The following is a 22,148-nucleotide window of genomic DNA, read 5'->3' as shown; positions in this document are numbered from 1 at the left end:
GCGCATTTACGTTGTATATGTCTATGGGCTCCAGTAACCACTTAACACCAGGTGGGCTGTGAGCTCGTCCACTCATCTAAGCAAAACTTTTTATTTAATTTTACTCAGAAAGAAATTTCGATATATAAAATTTTAAACTAATAGTATGACAGTTTATTCTCGTAACATTACGTATTACACTAAATTTATACGAACTAAACATTGTTTTCTATAAATTATAGCTCTGTAAATATATTAACAGACGACACTAAAGACGACACACTTCGCCTTGACGAGATCTCGATACCGATTTGAACCGTACAAATTACTGTAATCATCATGATATCAGTAATTTTGTACAGAACTTGCGCGTTCTTGTACACCTGCGCTCTGGCGCGTTGTTTATGTTTGACGCAATATGAATGAATGTGAATAGTTTTTCACTCAACTCGACCCGGAATTATTTGAAATTAATTATTTGAGATACATATTACATAATTAAGAATCTAGTGTAATAGTGGCTAATATGTATATTTTTAAGATCTGTTTAAAACTGTTCGTATGCATAGCTTTTAAAAAGCACTTTTTCTTGTTACCCATTCAATCATCTTTTTTAGTGCTCTAGCGCACGGCCTGCCTGATGTTAAGTGATTACTGGAGTACAACACAAGTACACGAATTGCGACACTCATCTTAAGGTCAAAGGTTCCATTATAACTTTGTTCCATTAATAGCTCTGTGTTTTATACCGTATGGTCCATGGGTAATGCTCTGAAGAATTATTCGAGATGATCCCCTCATCTCCTTTTTATCATCGCACCTCCCGAAATCGGAGCAGAGTTCATCCATATTATCTGGAATCGCTGCGTTCATCAACAGTGCTTTTCCAAAGATCTTTTTTGCCACGTACCATCCGGCTTTGGAATGAACTCCCCTCCACGGTGTTTTTCGAGCGCTATGACATGTCCTTCTTCAAACGAGGCTTGCGGAGAGTACTTCATGGTAGGCAGCGGCTTGGCTCTGCCCCTAGCTTTGCTGACGTCCATGAGTGACGGTGACCACTTACCATCAGGTGGGCCGTATGCTCGTCTGCCTACAAAAGCAATAAAAAAAAATTAAAAAAAAATTGTTTTAGACGGCAACACCTACTTGTGAGATGCCACAGCCCAAATGCCCCAGTAAGAGACATGTAAAAAAATTGTCGGTGGAACCAACAACTATACCTACGCACAAACAAAAAATCTACAAAACAGTTTTGTAATAATAAACATTATGATTCAGCGTCTTTCAATAATAGAGTAGGTACTCGTGATGAATGTATGAAAACTTAAATGTCAAATAAAATACACTAACGTTTTCATTTAGACCAGGTCAAAGGGGTCAGTATTCACAATATGCGTAATTAAACTAAGCCGTTAGTGTACAAACAGCTGTACTCAAATTTCAGCGTATACAATAAATGTGTATGCATATTTCATTCTATCCGCTGGAGGGATAAAGCTCAGCCCTATTACCTGGAATCGCAGCGCTGATTCTCGATACATCGTTACTTAAAGCGATATATTTTACCATGAACGCGTAAAATTCATTATTTTCTTACATTTCTCAAATGTCATACGAAAAGAGTACTCAGTGGTAAATATTAACTTACTTCTGTCGCATGGTCGTCGGCATGAATGACGGTGACCACTCATCATTAAGTGTGCTTTCTGCTATCAAACACGAAACAAACAAGAAAATCACACAAAACTTCAAACTCTTTCTAGCTTGTTCTTTCTTCATTTAAAATTCGTAAGGCTTCTGCGTTAGTGAGGCAACAAAATTAAAATAATAAATTATAAAAAAAAAAATCTATGTTCAAATCTAACGTTATCGATTCGTCATATCGAATTATAAACCATCGCCAAATGTACTCCGAGATAATAATCGATAATAACGTATTGACTAAAAGTAATGAGTAAACATACAGGTTGTGGGGTGGAGACGGCCTTGCCCGAGTTACGAACACGACACACACATCACGCCGCCTCTAGATTTACGATGATATGCCCCGAGGAGATCCGATATCGATTTTAATAATCGAGATTGTAATTATTGTAAATTGCCATTCGGATGATTTAGGAAAATTTGAAATATCAGTCTTTGTGCTTGCATAATGGATGTAATTTTGAATATAATATTCGAAAACGAATAAATGTCCTTTTGAGAATTCAAACGGATGATATATTTCGAACCGAGCAAACATTTCAGAAATTATAATTTAAAATCAAAATACAGAATGTGTAATAAAAACTATCATTAGTAAACAGTAATTTAAAGCTGAGTAAAGTAGTCTAAAGCTCAGAATAAATTGGTGTTCTCTGGCCACTGAAGTCGATAGACAAAATAATTTGAAAATTATTCTAAGACGATCGAAGGCTCAGTGGTATTGTATAAAGGATGCCCCACCCCTCGAACCGCAACATAGCTGCTCCATGAAAAAAAAATATATTATAGGGCTCTGAGTATGCTCAACACCATTATTGAGATAATTAAATAAGTATGTACTAACACCAATCTGAAACTATGCACCTACTATGCGATAAATGTAATTCAAAATATTATTGGTGGTAGGACCTCTTGTGAATCCGCACGAGTAGGTACCACCACCCTGCCTATTGCTGCCGTGAAGCAGTAATGCGTTTCGGCTTGAAGAATGGGGCAGCCGTTGTAACTATACTTGAGACCTTAGAACTTATATCTCAAGGTGGGTGGCGCATTTACGTTGTAGATGTATAGAGCTCCAGTAACCACTCAACACCCGGTGGGCTGTGAGCTCGTCCATCCATCTAAGCAATAAAGAAAAAAAACTAAAATTGTCTTCGTTTTTTTGTTCCCACAAAAATAAATGGAAATTCAGATGTTTAAATACATGTCCACAATACGAATGTAAAATATACGTAAATTATACTCATTAATACACTTCTCTTACGTCTGAACGCAGTAAAACAGTACTAAAGGTTCGCGTGACACCTGCGTCGCGCATTTACATTTAAAGTGTCACTTAGAGCATACATGCATATATAAAATATGGGAGTAAGTATAACCGACTATAACGCCTATGCAATTTCAACTTTCTTAAAAATGGATTCTTATTACTCCTGTTTTAGAAGGTATTGTTATGCCGCATAACTAGGTATCAACTACCTATATCTGCCGCGTCATTCGCACCGGTTCAAAAGCGTTGTTCTAAACAATTTTAGATCGTTCATGTCTCAAAACTAGGCTTAACAAAAAAATGTCACTAACAATATTCCGATATTCTATTCATAAGCCGATTCGAGTAAACATAAAGGCTGAATGTACCGGGGTCAAGCACGCATTGTATCCTCTGCAACAATGCTAACTACTTTATTAACATATAACATAGATGTTATAAGTGGAACATATGGAAGGTCACGATGTTTATCGGAATTAATAACTCGGTTATGTTAAGGCGAGATTCGATTCTAATATCAAAATTCCCGAGAATTTTATTCTATTATTTCACTATTTTTGAAAGAATTGCTTGAAAATAACCGCGTAGGAATTTTGATGATTTTGTCTTTTTAATATCAATTAATAATCATTTTAAATGATACAAATCGCTATCGCGATCTTCTTTCTTCCACTTTACTAGTAACCACTAGTTTTTTCAATATAGTCTCATTGTCAGTATTTCGTGACCATATGTTTGGATTCTCTTGAGGCCGGTGCAAGATAGTCATGATTTTGAGCTTCGCGAGTATAGATGCTACAGTTTACGAGGCTCTCCGTGTAGTCGGAGACAAGATGAGATCGCACAGCTTCCTAAGGACGAAAATCATGGATAGAGGTGGTTACGATATTCAGACGTGTGGACGTTACTAAAATAGGTACACCCATGACACAAATTTGTTTTCCAAAGTCAACATTTACCACATTTCCGGGATACGTATAATTTTATTGTGTTGCTATACAAGCAAGGGTTTATAAAATAAATTACTAAGTATGGTCACTTAGATTTCAAAAATACATAAGACCCAATTTCAGATGGATATTATCTGGACACATGACTAGACACAACCATCCTGCCTAATCCTACCGAAAAACATGAAGCAGTTGTTTTAATTCAACTACATTGTACATATATTCCAGTGCGGCGAACTCGCCCGATTATCGTCACCTAAAAACATACAAAACCAGAGTTTATTTACGAAGTTATCGGAAATAATTAAGGAAGCTCGTTAAAAACATTACTCCGTGAAGGCTTAATGAGCAATAACAAATGATTAAGTGACTTTACACGAGTAAACAAACAAAATTTTAATCGTTTTATTATGTATACCGAACCTTAACTCGGTACAGAAAAATATCGATATTAAAAGATGTAATCGAATAATACATATAAAAATTTTATCGATAAAATCACCGCGAACATCAACTTGAGACATAAAAGGCGATAAGCTCTATTATACTTGAGTAAAAAAAAGTATACTTATCGCGCAAAACATTTAGACAGAACTGTGAAACAATGACTGAGATTTAGAACGCAAGTCTTGAGAATCCGAATCTGTAAAAACTTTCATATGCCTTTTGGTCCTCGTGTGTGCTTAGCGTCATATAGTTCGTTAACTCTACAGCTTTTTTACGGCACGCCTGTAAAAGACATCAACGAGGGCTACAATATTGGTCATCCTACGAAAAAAAATTGAGTGTCCTCATTCGTGCGTCCGTTGTGCAGAAGATAGCATATTTGCACTACTAGTATAAAAAAGGGGGAGATGGCACACTTATTTATAAGGGTGACTAGTCAGCAATGAAAATACATACGCTACTATATTTTTCAAGTTAAAATGCCGAAACATGGGCTCCTGCGACTTTGGCGATGAATGAGTATAGTGCAAATCAAACTCGCAAAATGAACAAATTTAAACTGTAACTTTGAACTAACGTTGTGATTTTTGTCGAGCAGACAGCTCGCAAGATCATCCGCCTTATTAAGAAAAACTGACTCGTATCGAGACGCGTAAGTCGATAATATGATAACAAAAATGTTTGTGGTGAATCAAAACGACTTTACTTTCACCGATCAAAGTGTATAATTACAGTTGATGTAGATTGGTAGCGTACATCCTAAATCTAGGGCTGGCACGTAACAAGAAACAATTTTTTTAGGTATCATTTAAAAGTATCATCAATGACTCAATCAATAAAAAATACATAATGCTATGATTACTTTATAGTATCGGAACCAAAAAAATGCAACAAAAACCTAAACTAGCTTCGCGCAGTGGGCAGACGTAAATTTAAATATATTTATTTCGATCTGTATCCTATTTTTTTTATCTAATTTATACAACTTTTTCTTACTATTTGTCTCGCCGTAACCCGACTTATAATTTAGTTAAAACATTAAAATACAAATTTACTTGTTGATGTTGTTGTTCTATTCAAATATATTGTGTTGGTAATATTTGTGTCGACCCTACAGTAATACCGTGACGCTTGTGGTATCCGGACACCCTTGAGCGATGACAAGCTAATACCGAACGAGAAACGTATCTAGTTTAAAGAGAAAATAGTTGTAGCGGAAAACCTAACTCAATATAAACATCATACACGCCTCAGATAATCCCCTGATGAAGATTGAAACAGGATATGCTGAACCACTTTTCGCTCTACCTTCAATTAGAAAATATATTATTGGCTGATCGAAACCGATTATAATGCTAATATAATGCTAATTTTTACACATTACGATGCCCTTATACTTTAAAATGTTTATGTTCGAAATTGTATCAGCATATCCGCCAAAACTAGAGAAAATATAAGAATATTGATAAAGATAATTTAAAGGAAATAGTAGATCTAGTTTCGTTACTATGAATAATCATAGAATTTTAGTGAATTATCTTTGGACTACTAAATCTATGAATCTATAGCTATTCTTTAGAAGATTCTATTCTACATCACTATACGTATTTTTGTTTCATTCATTGCATTGTTGAGTGAATGAGCTAACCAGCACATGGAGTTAAATGGTCAGTGGAGCCCATAAAAATCATAACTTAAATACCGCCACCTATCTTGAGGCATGAGTTTTAATTCTCAGTCCCGTAGTCCAACGACTGTCCCACCCATCAAATCGAAGTGTATTACTGCTTCACGGTGCTTTTTGGTACTACATGCACCGGTCACCGTCCTCGTCAAACCGGTCACTTGTGACGAAGGGCTCGACGAGTGAATTAACCCGTAGATACAGCCCACTGTGTTTCTGGCCGAATCTTCTCAGGGGGTCGCGTTTCCGATCCGGTGGTAGATTCCGCGAAGCACTGCTCTGGCTAGGAGCAGTGTTAGCAACACTCTCGGTTTAGGTTAGGAAAAAAAACTGCTTCGCGCTAGAAATAGGCAGAGACCTACAAGATTTGAAGCATGAATAAAATTCGCATATTAATATCTGGTTCTGACTACAGGGAGTCAGCTTAGGAGCAAAACGAGCGAGTGCGATTTGTACCAGATTATGTATTTGCATAAGACACCTTAAAAAGCCTACAAATTAGGATTTCTTCCCTTATTATATAAGTAGGTAAATACAAACGAGACAAAAATAGGTATACTCAAACATCGAACATCTTTCAGAAACATACAGCCACCGAAAGGGCATCGAACCCGTACGCCCATAGTACTATCGATTGAACCCTCTGCTCAAAACAATAGTTATCTACTTCTTCTTCTTCTTGACCTTATCCCACATCATGTGGGATTGGCACACTTGTACCCCTATCGTGTAGCGTATTTGGCACGAATTATACGATCAGCCCCCTATCTGATATCAACCCTGCTTGAAGGTTAGGTTATAGGTAGTAGTTTATTCATTGTAACTGAGAAATTTATTCAGTGTTTTTTTTTTCATTTTTCTATTACAACAATAACAATCTTTATTTGTGTGATCATTTAAACCCGAAATCTGCCAAAACTTCATTGAAATTAACAGAATTCAATGACAACAATGTGTAACGTAGCCAAGAGAGTTATTGCTTCCCGTCTCGCGGCACACATTCAACGATTTACTATTTACGTCATAAACGTAAATTCGTATCGTTAAAGTCAAACAAGACTAATGCCGGACACACGGCTAAAGCGCCGAGCTTTATCTCTTACACCACTGTACACAAAGAGCTATCAGTATCAGGTTTGAAAGCTTTCGCAGAATACTTTAACTGACTGATATTCGATAAACGTTGGGTACCTTTAATTTGTGACTATGAGAACACTAACATGTCTATTGGGACGCTCAAGCAAAAGTTTGTTCAGTGTTTTGTTCCACTGTTCAATATTTTTGGGGCATTTAATTGTTGGTTTTCTAATGATAAAGGCACTTGTAAAACTAGTCTTTGGACAATTGTAACTTTTTTCTTTCTACCTTACAATAAGCTACCATAATGGAAAGCTATCAGTATCAGGTTTGAAAGCTCTCACAGAATACTTTAACTGACTGATATTCGATAAACGTCTGGTACCTTTCATTTGTGACTATGAGAACACTAACATGTCTATTGGGATAGTCAAGCAAAAGTTTGTTCAGTGCTTTGTAACACGGTTCAATGTTTTTTTGTGGCATTTAATTGTTGGTATTCTAATGATATAGGCACTTGTAAAACTAGTCTTTGGACAATTGTAACGTTTTATCTTTCTAGCTTACAATAAGTTACCATAATGGAAAATGCGTAAAAAAATACAGGTCTTTTTGTGTGTGTATGTGTATGTGTAAAAATAATGTGTATTTCATTTTCAAATTATTATTTTAAAAAGGTTTCATTCTAAGCACTTAAGGGCCAGCTATACAACGTCACTCATACATGAGGTTAAGTGGGGAAACTGCTATATTGCTTGCTTCTGTTAAGGTCATGTAGTTTCATGAAACTCACATGATTAGGCTTACGCGAATTCCTTATTCGATTGTATCACCGACGTCATCACATTTTTTGTCGTCTTCCTCTTCTCTTAAATAAAGTTAAACAGAAAATGAAATTTAAGCAAACAAATAAAAAAAAAATTTTTTAACGTTATAATTTTCCAAACACTGTATTATTTACCAGCATTAACATTTCTTTGAGTTTGTATCTCCAACGCTATTTTAAGTTACGCCAGTTTTCAAACAGCGCAGTAATCAAACAACGATACATCATTTTAGTATTGGACATGTCACCGCAAATCCGAATCTCCAATGCAAATGAAATGCAGTGCGTTCGCGGAGTACACTCTAATGGTGCACTATAAATTATAAGACAGGCCAGTTTTGTTATCTGCGCGCGTCTCTGTATAGAATTTCGTTGAGATTATAAGCTGAATACGTAATGGAAACGCATTATTCTACACGTTTCGAGAACGTTATTTTGTGCAAAATTACGTGCCCCGACGGAAACGGCCCATTAATCGGTGTTAAAATAAAATCGGCGCGCCCTAAAATGGTGATAAGCGAAAAGAGTCGAGACCGTAAATAGCCTCGTTAGCTCTCGACCGTTAAACAAGTAGTCAACGAAGAGAACCAATGATTAAATCGTACTCAAAGAGTAATCAGACGGGCAGTTGTTTGTTGCAGTACACATTTTGTGACAAAGAAGTAAATTCGACGTTATTCGGCTGATATATCCGAGATGTGGGCCAGGCACTCACTGCCTACGCTTGTCTATAATGTAAATCAGTCAGGGTTATCGGTCGTCACTACAGCTTGAAGTGTCTAAGCTCGTGCTTAAAAGCCTTAGGCAATGTACACAGAACATTATTCACTTGAACCAACTAACATAATTTACACTATCCAAAGGGTCCTGACAGCATTCTAATGCCAATTTGAAATGCAATCTATGAATACTAATAGCATCGGCGGGTATAGAAAGTGACAATCATATCTCGTTTGTACATTTAATAACATCGTTTCAACAAATCATAAATTAATACTACCCCGCCACGTTTACTGTGTCAGGATCTAATCGAAATGTGAATAGATTTTAACACTTCAGTACTTCAATTATTCTTAAATATTCCAAGTGCTTTTTTACTGTTTAAATTCGAACTAGTTAAAACTTTTTTTACTAATAAATATTTGGTCTCTCGACAAAAAACCGTTACAAAGAATAAATTTGAATCGAATTCTTAAGATTTGTTATATAAATGAGAGTAATCACGATATCATTCGGTTTTTAGTGCAATTTAAAGAGTTTAATGGGCACGTTTTCGAGGTTTACGATACGCATCGCTTCTGCGGGATTACTCATTTATCTATGACAAAACATCATGCTGCGATGAACTTGCGAAATTGCTCCGTTTTACCGGCGAGAAATGAATGTCGCAACACAGCGCGTGCTCTTAGATTTTACGAGATGTGGGTAATTAGATCAGAGCCCCTCGTAATTTACAGTAAATGCCTGTTAACTACAATGCATTTAACTAGCTTCGGTCATTTAAAATAATAATTAGGCCTTAAAGGTTTCAACGTTTGATAAAGGTTATAATATAAGACCACAAATAAATTCGTTTACTTAAAAAAAAACATGAATCTAAAATGAACAAACAAGTTGTCATTTCATCAACATTAGTATTTTGTTCGCGTTTATTATTGTTTAAAAAATAGAGCACATTTGAATTTAAGACACTGACTTCCTTATTAACAAAATTAAAAATACTTATAAAATAAATACCAATATAACAATGACAGCATAGCTTCACAGCACAGCTTTGAAAATCTTGATTTGAATAATTGAATTTAAGAGAGGCACCATATTACATATATGAAAGCAGTAAAAATCTAGGTTATATAAGTTGTGTTAAAAACGGCGAAATCAACTATGAAATCTTTCGTAAACAATTTAACAGTCATTATTAAAACCTAAAAGCTCAAGATTTTAATCAGGATGACAGTAAAATAGGTATTCGTCGACGCCGCCTGATTATAATCAGGAATAATAACACGCTGTGAAATTGTTATTGCTCCACACGGTAACATAAATTGAAGGATATGTCGATTTATATTTCTGCTTGTGCAAATATCGATCGCGTTATTGCATTTGCTTTTTTTTAAATTGAGATATAATTGATAGCGGACATCGCGCACATACTGAATACTCGTAAATGTGTTGAACGCAAGACACGAAGGCAAAAAGTCCTGATTTCCGGCGGTTCCCACGCAACACGTCGCTCCGGTTCTCATGTGACTACGACTTTTTAGTTTAATCTTATACAAACTCGCTTAAAACTTTGTAACAACGCATAGGTATTAAATCAAACAGTCGTTGGCCAGAATTGACCTGCCTAGGCGTATTAAATGCCTCGTCTAAAATGCATGGAATTCGGTCGTGAGTGGTCTATAAGGGCATTGCGATAATGAATTAAATAATTATTTGGTCTAGTAACACGAACATCAGTGGGAACTGCAAATTGTTAACATTCTTTTAAAATACATAGTTTAAAGTGTGCTTTATTGAAAACCTAAATAATAAAACAAAGAATGCTGAAATTAAAGCAATTTTTAAACAACTTTTCTTGACCTAGAATCAATAGAAAAAAATCAAATATTATTCAGCTGCTCATAGTCTGATTCAAACATATTTCATTACTCAAGCGATATTGTCATTAATTGTTTAGTTACCTAGTTTTTACCTAGGAGGAAAATCTTCGAATTTCATGTTCTATGTTACATTGCAAACTTTATGCGATAAAAAGAGTCGCGTACAGTAAATTCTTGTATTTCATACATTTTAAAATCAATAATCTAATAAATTCGCGGTTGTTACAAAGTTGCTTCCATTTAAGGGTGTATTGAACGAAGAAGCCTTAAATGACATGCCCTAATCGAGCGTGTAATGTGCGATCAGAAGGAGGATTTATACGTAGTTTAGCAATAACAGATCGATAATACAAGATATGATACTCAGAAAGACAAGACCTATCCATCTTAACATCAGAAACATTTAATCCACGCCGTGAGCTTATACATCAGAGAGTAATTTCATTTCTCGCCATAAGGAGATAGGCGCGACGCGTTTCCTAAAATAGTTATAAGTCATAAATCAAAGAGCCCTCCTGATGTTATATGGACGTCTTAAAAAAGTATAAGGTGCGTGCGAAGCTTCTGGGATTACGATCGCGTGTGACAATCTACACTAAATACCGAGCATCGATTCAGTAAGTGACGTGATACGATTTTAGCTATAAATTCGCAAGTTTGTTGCGAGTGCACTGTCCATAGGATACTTGTGTGCATTCAATCAAATGTCGATCCAACAGTTAGTGATGGGATAACATTACGATTTCGATTTCTTAGAACCGCATCCGCAAATCTTACACCATCTGTTAACGCGATAGGGTTTTTGTATTTATTTGTGAAGTAAATCGATAGAATTATTTAGTAATCGATAGAAATATTATTTCGTGGTGTTGCAAAGGACCTGCTTCGTGACTACGCAGTGTTGCGATCTGCGTGGTTTTCGTTTTTTTTTTGTGAATCATTATATCGATACGCGGTGGCAATAACGCCAATCTCCTAGTGATGCAATTCGCGCTCTAGACCTATTGTTGTGGAACTCACGTTTTTTATATTATATTTTTCTTGAAACAGTCTCCGCGATCTGTCGTAATGAAATTATGTGATATTTGCAATAATTCTTTTGTTTTAATTCCGTTATTTTACTATCGTTTTTCCTTTTGTGCAATCTCTTCAAAATTTATTCAAAATATATTCAGAACCCGAATTACGTTTTATTTTTCTATTCAATATTAAAATTAAAAATCAACAATAAAATTTACATTTGCTAATACAATTTGATCTGTTTTCTTTGCGTATACATACGTGGCCGTACATCTTCATTCTGAACAATCAATCAAAGCGTGACGATTATTAACAAGTCTATTTACGAAGCATGTAGGTGTGCAAGTCACGGAACTGCGACCACGTGGAACAGACCACCATTGGCTGCCTTTAAACATCCAAACACCACTGTGATTGATGACTTTGCGTGCATCACGATACGTAATTTAATTGAAGATAATGTATTTAGAATAATGTAGAAATTACAAGCATAAACGTGATTGTTTTAATAATATGATAAGGATAACGTTCGATGATATACCATTAGTACTGGTGATGAAACCAGTTTACATCGCCTTGGTCCATAATTTATTATTTAAATTATCAAGCTATGTCTCGGGTCTTCGCTCGATATGATTCTCTTACATTATTAATAATTGTGGTTTTTTTTCCCCTGGAATTATGCTTAAATTCAGGCTCAAAATACTGAACAATTGACAAGAGGTAACAAGTAAATACAGAAACATTCAATATCGAGTAGTTCGAGACAGAATAGCGACGTCTCATTTACAATTCACACCTCGCTGTGAACGTAATCCTTACATTATTATTGGCTGATAAATAAAGCGATTTATCGATGGTGTAGAGTATCGCGCTGCAACATTGGAATTCGCTGAATACATAGTAAAGTGAATTGTAATTTATTAAGTTTGCTTTTACATAACCGATCGGTGGGACGGGTCGAGCGACGCGCCTATTCGGAATGCTTGAAATCCAACAAAAGTCATCGGTGCGTTTGTGAGTGGCTTCACTCGTTGGAGGTGAACGAATAAGCGATTCAAATGCTAATATATCACGGGCCGGCACGGCGTGACGCCGCTCATTGGCCGCGCTATTTACATTAACACACATAACTATGTTCGCTCCGCCCCTTCAGCTCGTACGTCACGACGCTTCCGAACACTAATTACCGATAATCACCGCAATCAGTGTACACTATGCACTATTCGCGGACTGCGTACGGCACACGACGCGCGTCCCGTTCACATTGTAAGCGATGGACGCTAAGAAATGTACCTAATCACGAGGTCATTTAAACGCAAGGGCTGCCATTAATTCGTTATCTTCTAAAGGACCGACGCCGCGATTTACTTGCACTGTAGATAGACTTGTAAATTAATGTTGCTTTAGCGCTTAAAAACAAGTAAATCATCGATAAAAGACATATTTATTGACAATGTTGTATATTAGTCACAGATTCTATTTGAATAAAAACTATCAATACCCACAAATAATTAGGCTTTCAAAACCGATCACGGAATACGATCGCTAAGTATAAATTCCCACAATCAGAAATACGTTTATTGTATTCTAGTCGCACTCAGACCGCGTGAAGGGCTCAGCAAATCATAAAGCATGCGCCGTCTCACGAACCAGCCGTATATGGGCTAGAGGACTTCGATGGTCGACCCAAGCTCAAGGAATTTATGTACACTACTTTTGGTACAGATTAAAGCGTGTCCGGTCGTGGACGTGATGTGGCAAATTTTCATCGCGATTCACAAGTTATTACAGTAATAAACGACGTCGAAAGCACAGTAACAGTCTTAATGAATAAACATTAAATAATTACATTTTTTTACCAATACGAACTTAATTAAACTCTTCTTATACTCAATCATGTCACTCTTGATAGAGTAATCGTGATCGTCATATAGTCTTAGTGGGGGCAATCAAACTCTTAATAGCCTTAAGGTACAAATGTTACCTCTACTGGTGGTAGGACCTTAGAGACCTTAGAACTTCTCTCAAGATGGGTGGCGCATTTACGTCGTAGATGTCTATGGGCTCCAGTAATCACTTAACACCAGGTGAGCTGTGAGCTCGTCCACCCATCTAAGCAATAAAAAAAAAACAAATGCAGAAAAATCTAAACGGTTCTTACTAATTATTTTTTGAATTGCTCGTTCTCTATAAAGTAATGTATTTTTTTTAAATCATTTCTGTGTGTACATACATAGGCAAATCTACTTATATATGTATTTAATTTTTTTTTACTCTGTGTTTTAACATGCAGATCATGTTAAAACACAGAGTAAAAAAAAATTAAAGTATATGGGTATTTTTCTTTAAAAAGACAAGCCGCTTTAGGTCTACTTTCTTCAATTTTTGTTAACCGATATTCCTTTTGCTTTGTTTACTATCTATTGACTAAGATTAGTGTTCAATCACTAAAAATTTCTTGGAACTTATATTTTTTATTCTCATCGAAATGTCAATAACAGAACAAAGGAGAAAGCGTTACACATAATGAATCTAAATCTTGATATGATTATGGTCGAATTCCGATAATTGGACGAACACTAGTTTGAATAAATAGTAATGACAGCATAATTAGATTTGTAATGCAAATCAACCCACGAAGGCGGCAACCAGCCCTACTCGTAACAGCATGTGGGTGATGCGCGCCACCCAATTTATCAAACTAATGGACTTGTCCAATTTATTGATCGCCGATTATATCGTTCCAGTTTTATAAGCTTCCATGATATGTGAACTGAAGAAAAAAAAACATTATTATATTAATCTGACACGTGCTAAGAATTTCGCTCTTTACAAAAAAGGAGTTTCTTGCAGAATAAATAAAACTAGACGATGAGGTTTTTTTTTTATAAGTGGCTAAACAACGCCATCTGCTGAAATAGCTTTAGTGTTATTGTGTATTTAAAGCAGTTAGTTGAAATTATGAAAAAAAGTATTATTATTCGCCAATAGATGTCGGGAACATATCAATAAAGTTGATTATTGAAAACACGAATAAAACAACATTTTCTGAAAATAAATCGTAGCTAGATCGATTTATCGCCCCCGAAATCCCCCGTATACTAAATTTTATAAAAATCGTTGGAGCCGTTTCCGAGATTCAGAATATATAAATATATAATAATATATATACAAGAATTGCTCATTTAAAGGTATAAGATACAGACCAGTAATTATAAAGAAAAAAACAGTAGTTTTGGTGGCTAGTGCTCCAGTTGCCGATGTCGTAAGAAAGTGGGCGTGTGTCGAAGGCGAGCGTAGGAGCTGACATCGATCAGCCTCCTCCGCCCGGTCGCGTCATTTCGCAATGTTTCTACAGGTTTTAGCATACCTTTAAAGACTATACAGTAGTAAAGACCAAATTGACTAATCTAAATCATTTAAGTTGTGTGGACTGCATATTAAGTCATTAATATGTATTTCATCGAATTAACAAATTGACTCGTAATGCTTCATAGATTAACATGAAGTGTTTGTTTGTTCCAGGTTGGTGGCGCACGAGCCTAATGAGCGCGTGCGCGGCGGCCGCCATGCGCGAAAAGCACGCGGCGCCGCGCCGCCTTGCCTCACCCCCGCGGTCACCCCATGAGCGTCTCCCCAGCCCCCTAGGCTCCCCACGAACAGATGAGCCATTAGATCTCCGAGTAACGCACAAACGTCCACAGCGACTAGAAGATGAAAATTGCAACTTAATAACTCCTTCACCGCCGCCACATCCGACACATCCAGCACACCCGGCACATCCAGCCCTACTGCGGTTCTGTCCGCGGCTACCGCTCGCGTTGCCGGCGTCATTCGGGCGGTACCCATTTCTGCCAGCAGCTGCGGCTACTCTACTTGCCCCAGGAGCTCCCCGACCACCGCCGATACCACCAAACTCAGGCGTGCCCCGGGCGAGAGACCGATACACGTGTTCCTACTGCGGCAAAGCATTCCCTCGTAGTGCAAACCTAACAAGACACCTTCGAACCCACACAGGCGAACAACCGTACCGTTGTAAATACTGTGAGCGTTCTTTCTCTATCTCATCAAATCTCCAGCGGCACGTGCGAAATATACACAACAAAGAACGCCCGTTCCGGTGTCGACATTGCGACCGCTGTTTTGGTCAACAAACAAATTTGGACAGACACTTAAAGAAACACGAAGCGGAAAATGGCGATGACAGCCGCCGTAGATCTCCGGACGAGACGTACTTCGAGGAGATCAGGTCTTTCATGGGACGCGTGGCACCTGCTCGTCGGGCCGCCGCCGCCGCCACCGCTAGTGCCGCGGACCACACTTGATAGTGAACCGCACAAACCACATTCCCCGTTACAATAATCTGGTCGATGAATCCAAATGACTCTTTGTATTTACTGGACATCTCGTGTCGCGAACCGTCGTTCGTTAAAGAAAATTTCAATGCGCCAAAAACTTTTCTCGATAAAATTAATTCAAACGTGTTCTTTTTTTTAAATATACTCCTCAGTAATCACTAGATACGCTGAAAATAAAACAAGAAAGATTGCCACAATCCAATTATAGGTTTAATTCTCAAACGTTACGTTTAAATAATTTAAGTTTAAGGTTCTTTGTTCCATAAAAGAGCCTCTTTTAACCGACTCTAAATAAAAGGAAGATCTTGATTCGTGATGTAAAGATTTTTACAGCTCTCAATCGGCGCAAGTTATCATTAAGTGATCAATGCGCGTACCTGCCACAAATGCCGCTATTAGCTAGACATTAAAGTGATAATGAATCTCGTGTGTATGTACTTAATGTAAATATTATTATAAATTTTAGTAGATTAAAATAGAGCTCATACCGAATTCAATACCGATAAAAGTAAATGAGGATTAGAATTAAAATGTCGTATGTATTCCTTGTCGTAGAGAGACATTGTAGAGGTATTTTTGTAAGTGTTCAGAGAGTGTTCGCTATTTTAAGGATTTTAGCTATTTTCGTTACATATTATTTTTTTCTTTGTACTTTCTTTTTTTTTTTTGGAAAAATTTCGCTTAATATAATTTACTTAGTATTATTAGTCTGAGAGGAAACGCCGGTTACCAATAAAAATATTACTTGTTGCTTATTGATGATGTTATAAATGTTTCTATTGTAAAATGTTAGAAAAGTTGTTTTGAAAAATTTCACTCTAAATAATATTTAATGTGTGTTAAATAAATTATAATATAATTTGAGCAGATAATGACACTGACCTATTGTACAGTTATAATTAGCTCAATTGTTAAGTTTCAAATTATATTCATTCGATTAAAGATATATAAATATTGTGTTTTTTTTTTTTGTATAAAACAATGAAATCATTTCGGTACCTTTTTGTAAATTGTATTATAACACTAAATTGAGTTTACTAAATTAAGAAAATAATAAACTGTGATTTAATTTATTATTACTGAGCTTCAAATTTAACATGACAATATGTGTACGTACTATTTGTCTCAATAAACCATCTCAAAGAACTAATCAACGTTCCTGTAATTGTAGATAGATCTCTGTTTTTGTTACAAGTGCAAGTTTGAACTTTATTATAAAGGTATAAGATACTATCGAATACGATAACCTATCAAAGATAGTTAATATAATATAAATGCGTTGATTTAACATGAAATGAAACAATATTACGAGTATAAATCAGATTAAAATGTCCTAAAAATAAACTTAAAGTCTTATTTTGCTAAAGGGTGTTTAACAGCAAATTTTGTTATGACCTTACTTTGTACCACAATATATTTCCAGAAACGAAATATACAAATACACATTCCTACAGTCGTAAAAACGTTTTCGAAATCGAATTACCAAAATTAATTTACTGATTACCGATGCAAATTTACACAATATTCAACAACTATGTGTAATTTTGATTTAATTCGTAAACGAATTATTTGGTATTATATTCAGACCTATATTATTTGGTGTTAAAAATGGAATATCCCATTGTAATTTTACTATTTTTATTTCCATATTGCTCCTAATCTGCAGTGGGGCAAAGATAATTATAACGTTTTTTTTTTTGTTTTACGTCTGTGGTCATGTTGAAATGTCAAAACAACGAAACCATAGAACTTGTCACTAGAGTGAACGAGATATAGAGATTAGTGTTTCGTTTTTTTTTTTCTACTTTTGATACCTATTAGTCGTTTGAAGGTCACCGATTACCTTATCAAAATAAAGTAAATAATAAAAAAAAATCTATGACTTTTATTTAACACAATCTGATAAATATTCATTTGCCTATCGAATTCTTGTTTGATGACATTAATAAAATAATGATTAGAGGTAATTAATTAATGAACACCTGCCAGTTTACGTGACTGTATGTATTCTTTAATTGAATTATATCATTAATGCGTAATTCTGCTGCAAAATAGTCACGCGTTCCAGTTGGAGAGGATAGTCGCTATACAATCCAAACTTCTACCTACAAATCTAGGTGGATGGCAACTTTCTTGTCGTTCCGATAAGCATTAAAAAGCAATCATATAAAATCATATCATCACTACTTAGCACTTTTACTGGTGGTAGGATCTCTTGTGAGTCAGCACGGGTAGGTACCATCACCCTGCTTATTTCTGCCGTGAAGCAGTAATGCGTTTCGGTTTGAAGGGTGGGGCAGCCGTTGTAACTATACTGAGTGAGCTCGTCCACGCATCTAAGCAATAAAAAAAAAGAGTTAGCGAAGTCCATATAACATGACACACCTTAATTGCATTAGTGATACCCTTTAAACTAGCACACTTGTTTGCTTAGCGGCAAAAAGTACCCGGCATTTTAGGAAATAAATTGGCTAACTGAAAAAGTTGAAGATATACTGACTCGAATTAAGATTGTAATGGCATTAGCTTAAAGTATTATACCTGTAAGTAGTATTCGGGTTGCTTAGGATTGTGCTCTATTTAGCTCTTTATCCAGAATTGAATGCACACTGTTAAGGACTCCCTATACCTATCCCCTATCACTATCAAGGCGGGTGGCGCATTTACGTTGTAGATGTCTATGGGCTCCGATAACCATTTAACACCAGGTGGGCTGTGAGCTCGTCCACCCATCTGAGCAATAAAAAAAAACATATTTACGCTTTTAGATGTCCCAATCATGTTAGCCAAGTGTGTGTATACTTAGTAAAATTAATACAGGCAACTCCAATAATATATGAACGACTTTTTTTTTGTTAATTAATTTAAGGAAAGTAAGGAATCAATTAATACTATATCTTTCGAAAGTTTTGTGAAATTTTGTGAGTTATGCTTTTAGATATCTTATTCTTTTATAAATAGATGAAGGTTCTGCTTCATTTGGAGCGTCCGGGTAAGAGGTAGTCTATTTTACATGTGCCGATTTAACATATAATTAATTTCGTTGTAATTATTAGATATCAAGAATTAATGTTATATTGATATCAGTAAAATCGTTTATGAGTAAAATTAAATATGCAATAAATTCTTATCTAGATACCTACACATTCTTTTTTATACCTTGTTTCGGAAACTTGCAACTAAGGACAAATTTGTTAGAATAAGTCTCTATAAAAAAAACATTAGAAACATCCACTGTTTAATATAAAATGATAAAAATACCAATAGTGAAAAGGTTGTCTCAAGGTGCTACATTGATTACGGAACACTTGTTAAACTGAAAATCCTATTCAACTGATGCATTAAAAAAAGTGTAACCTATTAATTATCTCTTGATCTTGAATCATTATTATATCATATATAAAAATAATATCTTATAGAATAAGATTATAATAAGAATCAGAATACACGGGATCATAAGCCGCGAAAAAAATTATTCAACCGTGTCCAATTGTCGATTTCACTAAAATAGAGCACTAAAGACAAAAAAGCGCTTACTAATCGCCCACTCAGACGAATTCTTAGAATATAAATTAGTTAGTACCTGAGTACTGTAACAAGTAAAGTAAACAAAAAAAATACAATTAAAATCATTGCAATTGAAAAAAAAATATCTCACAAAAACGCAGCGAAACAATTTTAGAGAAACAATCACGGATTTAAAACTATTTGAATTTTTCATATAATTTGTTATTTTTAATTGCACTGAACAAGAAAAGCTCATAGTCCACCCGATGCTAAGTGGTGAATGAAGCCCATCGAAGTCTCAATTACATTCAGATAATATTCAAACAAATGTCGATTTTTAAAAGTGATGAATCACGCAAACACACGTATACCAACTTAAAATAAACCTGTACAAAATAAACGAATACAACCTGGAAAGCGCTAATTTCGATTCGAGTCATTGCTGATGCCCGTGGGCTACATATACCACTGACCAGTCAGTGGATCGCTGGGTCGGTAGGTGGTACCATTTTCTTACTTCTTTTTTTTAAATATCAATTTTATACAACCTTTGTATCCAACTGGCACTGCTAAAATGTTGACAGATATTTCATTTATTAAGCCCAAAGGTAATAAATATTGCTTCTACAAACACGCCGAGATCACGGGTTCATATTCAAAAATCATAGATAAATTGTGGAACAGATATATAGTTTGGTTTTTTATAATAAGCAGCCGTTCTGCCCATGAGCAACAGTAATCACTTACCACTAGGTAGACTATTCATGGACTCCTTTCAAAGGCAATAAAAATTTATACATAGCTATTATAAGTGACTGGGAAACAGACGTTCTCGCATGATTAAAAGGATATACTTTTATCTTTAGAATCCTCTGACCTTACTAGTAAGATCATTATAGACTCTAATTCCAGTAATTATACAATACTGGCATGTTTAATTTTATTCTACACTCAAGTCATTAGTGCACAGACTCGTTGTTAAAGAACGCTATTTAAAAAAAAATACGATGGTCCATACTTAATTCTGAGAAATAATGCATTTAGTAAAAAACTTTTTTTTTTGTCTAATATAGATCACTAATAGTCCTTTTTATTGTGTATATGGCTAAAAATACTATACTACCAAGACTCAGACCTTAATCTATGGTGGACGGCGGCTTTCACGTTGTGAAGTCTGTGAACTCTGATAACCATTCCAGAACGTGGAACGTGCCGTGAACTCCTTTAACCAGGGTTAAAATAACTAAATAATAAAAAAGCGTTTCAATACTAATTGTAGCGAATATTTAAGCTTCAACCTTAACTCATTACCAATACAATACAGGGTTATGAATGTATATTAAATATATGTATGTGTATAATAAAAATCTTACATGTATTTCCGTTGCCTGGTACCTGTATCACAAGTTCTTTACGAACTTAGTACGGGACCAGTTAACGTGGCGTGGTTGTTAGTAAATATTTATTTATTATTTATTTATATATCTTCTGATGTGTATCGTATAAGTTTGCCGTCTCCAAGGCATAGTCTGGAAAAGCTGTTCATTCTTGGCCAGACGGACTGGAAATGAGCCAAAGGCAGCATCCAACAGGCGGTCTACCTCGCAGCGGGCCGATATTCATGGGGATATTTTCATACGTATGGTCGCGATCCTTACTAATAAAGGAATGCCGAAGAAGAAGAAATCGATAAATTTAATAGCACCACTAAACTGGACTAGCTAAAAATAAAATGCACTTTAAATTTCTCATACGTATTCTCTAGTTATTCGCGAACAAAAACATCAAACAGGATCCGATCTAGTGTTGTAACCGAACCGCCTAGGGGCATTCCGGGCTCCATGAAAGCTTTACGATACTGATTCTGCTTTATTGCTGTTAATTTGCAACAAACGGTGCCACCCAGCCGACCGTTGTGTCTGTTACTTAGAAATTAGATTTATTGTACTTGTGAAATGATCCGCTATCATAGGACATAACAAAGAAATGTCAGCGCAATAGTAGAATAAGGAAGCTTCAAAGATGTCTCTAGGGTATTCTGTGAAATTTTTAAGTCAAAATGTACACAAAATGTGACCATGTCTTTCCAAAATATAAAACAAAAAAGGGCATATTTACCTTAATGACCCTTATGGTCCAGTACACAACCAATATTCGCGCGGGCGAGTGCCGCAAATGACCAATAAGATTTTGTCGCGCCAATATCATCCAAAAAACGAACGAATGGTACAAAGACACTTTTGCCATCTGGCGAAAATAAACTGAATCTATTGAATGTCTTTGTTCCTACAGGTAGAAATTAGTTTTTAAGGCACTTTGGCATATTTAACCCATTTTCAGAAATTTTAGCACTTCGGCCCTTGTCTTGCCGAAGGTGCGATTTATCGAACGTATCGATTTTTTTATAGTTTACAAGGTTAAATACATAATAAATTGGTTTACAATAACTAGTACAATAATAACTACTGTTTTGTAATAACAATCCGCCCAAACCAAATGCAACTAATAATGATAATTACAAAATTTAATGAATAAGACGCTATCTTGATTTGGTATCTCGTTTTCGGTCATCGATACCGAAACCAATCATTAGAAAGGTGCTATTCAAGGACAGTTCATTTTTTTTTCATCTTCTCGTAATGTTTTTTCTTAGCGACAATAGGTAGCAAATTTTTTTGTTGTTTTTTTTCACGATTGAACGTCACTATGTTACAATA

General features: G+C 35.6%; 1 protein-coding gene across 2 annotated transcripts in view; it reads left to right on the top strand.

Annotated features, from left to right (window-relative positions):
- LOC114248962 (uncharacterized) overlaps positions 1-17,799 on the top strand; it is a 131,335-nt gene extending 113,536 nt beyond the window's left edge. For both annotated transcript variants that reach the window (XM_028182408.2, XM_089737608.1), the window contains exon 3: positions 15,092-17,799. In XM_028182408.2, the coding sequence (XP_028038209.1) occupies positions 15,112-15,891 (780 nt within the window). In that variant the 5' untranslated portion in view covers positions 15,092-15,111 and the 3' untranslated portion in view covers positions 15,892-17,799. The remainder of the gene's footprint in view (positions 1-15,091) is intronic.
- The last annotated feature ends 4,349 nt before the right edge of the window (positions 17,800-22,148 follow it).

The sequence above is a fragment of the Bombyx mandarina genome, chromosome 03, assembly GCF_030267445.1.
Source record: "Bombyx mandarina strain Sakado chromosome 03, ASM3026744v2".
In the NCBI taxonomy this organism is placed as follows: Eukaryota; Metazoa; Arthropoda; class Insecta; order Lepidoptera; family Bombycidae; genus Bombyx; species Bombyx mandarina.
The sequence above is the reverse complement of the archived record's forward strand: the minus strand, read 5'-3'. Positions and strand labels throughout refer to the sequence as shown.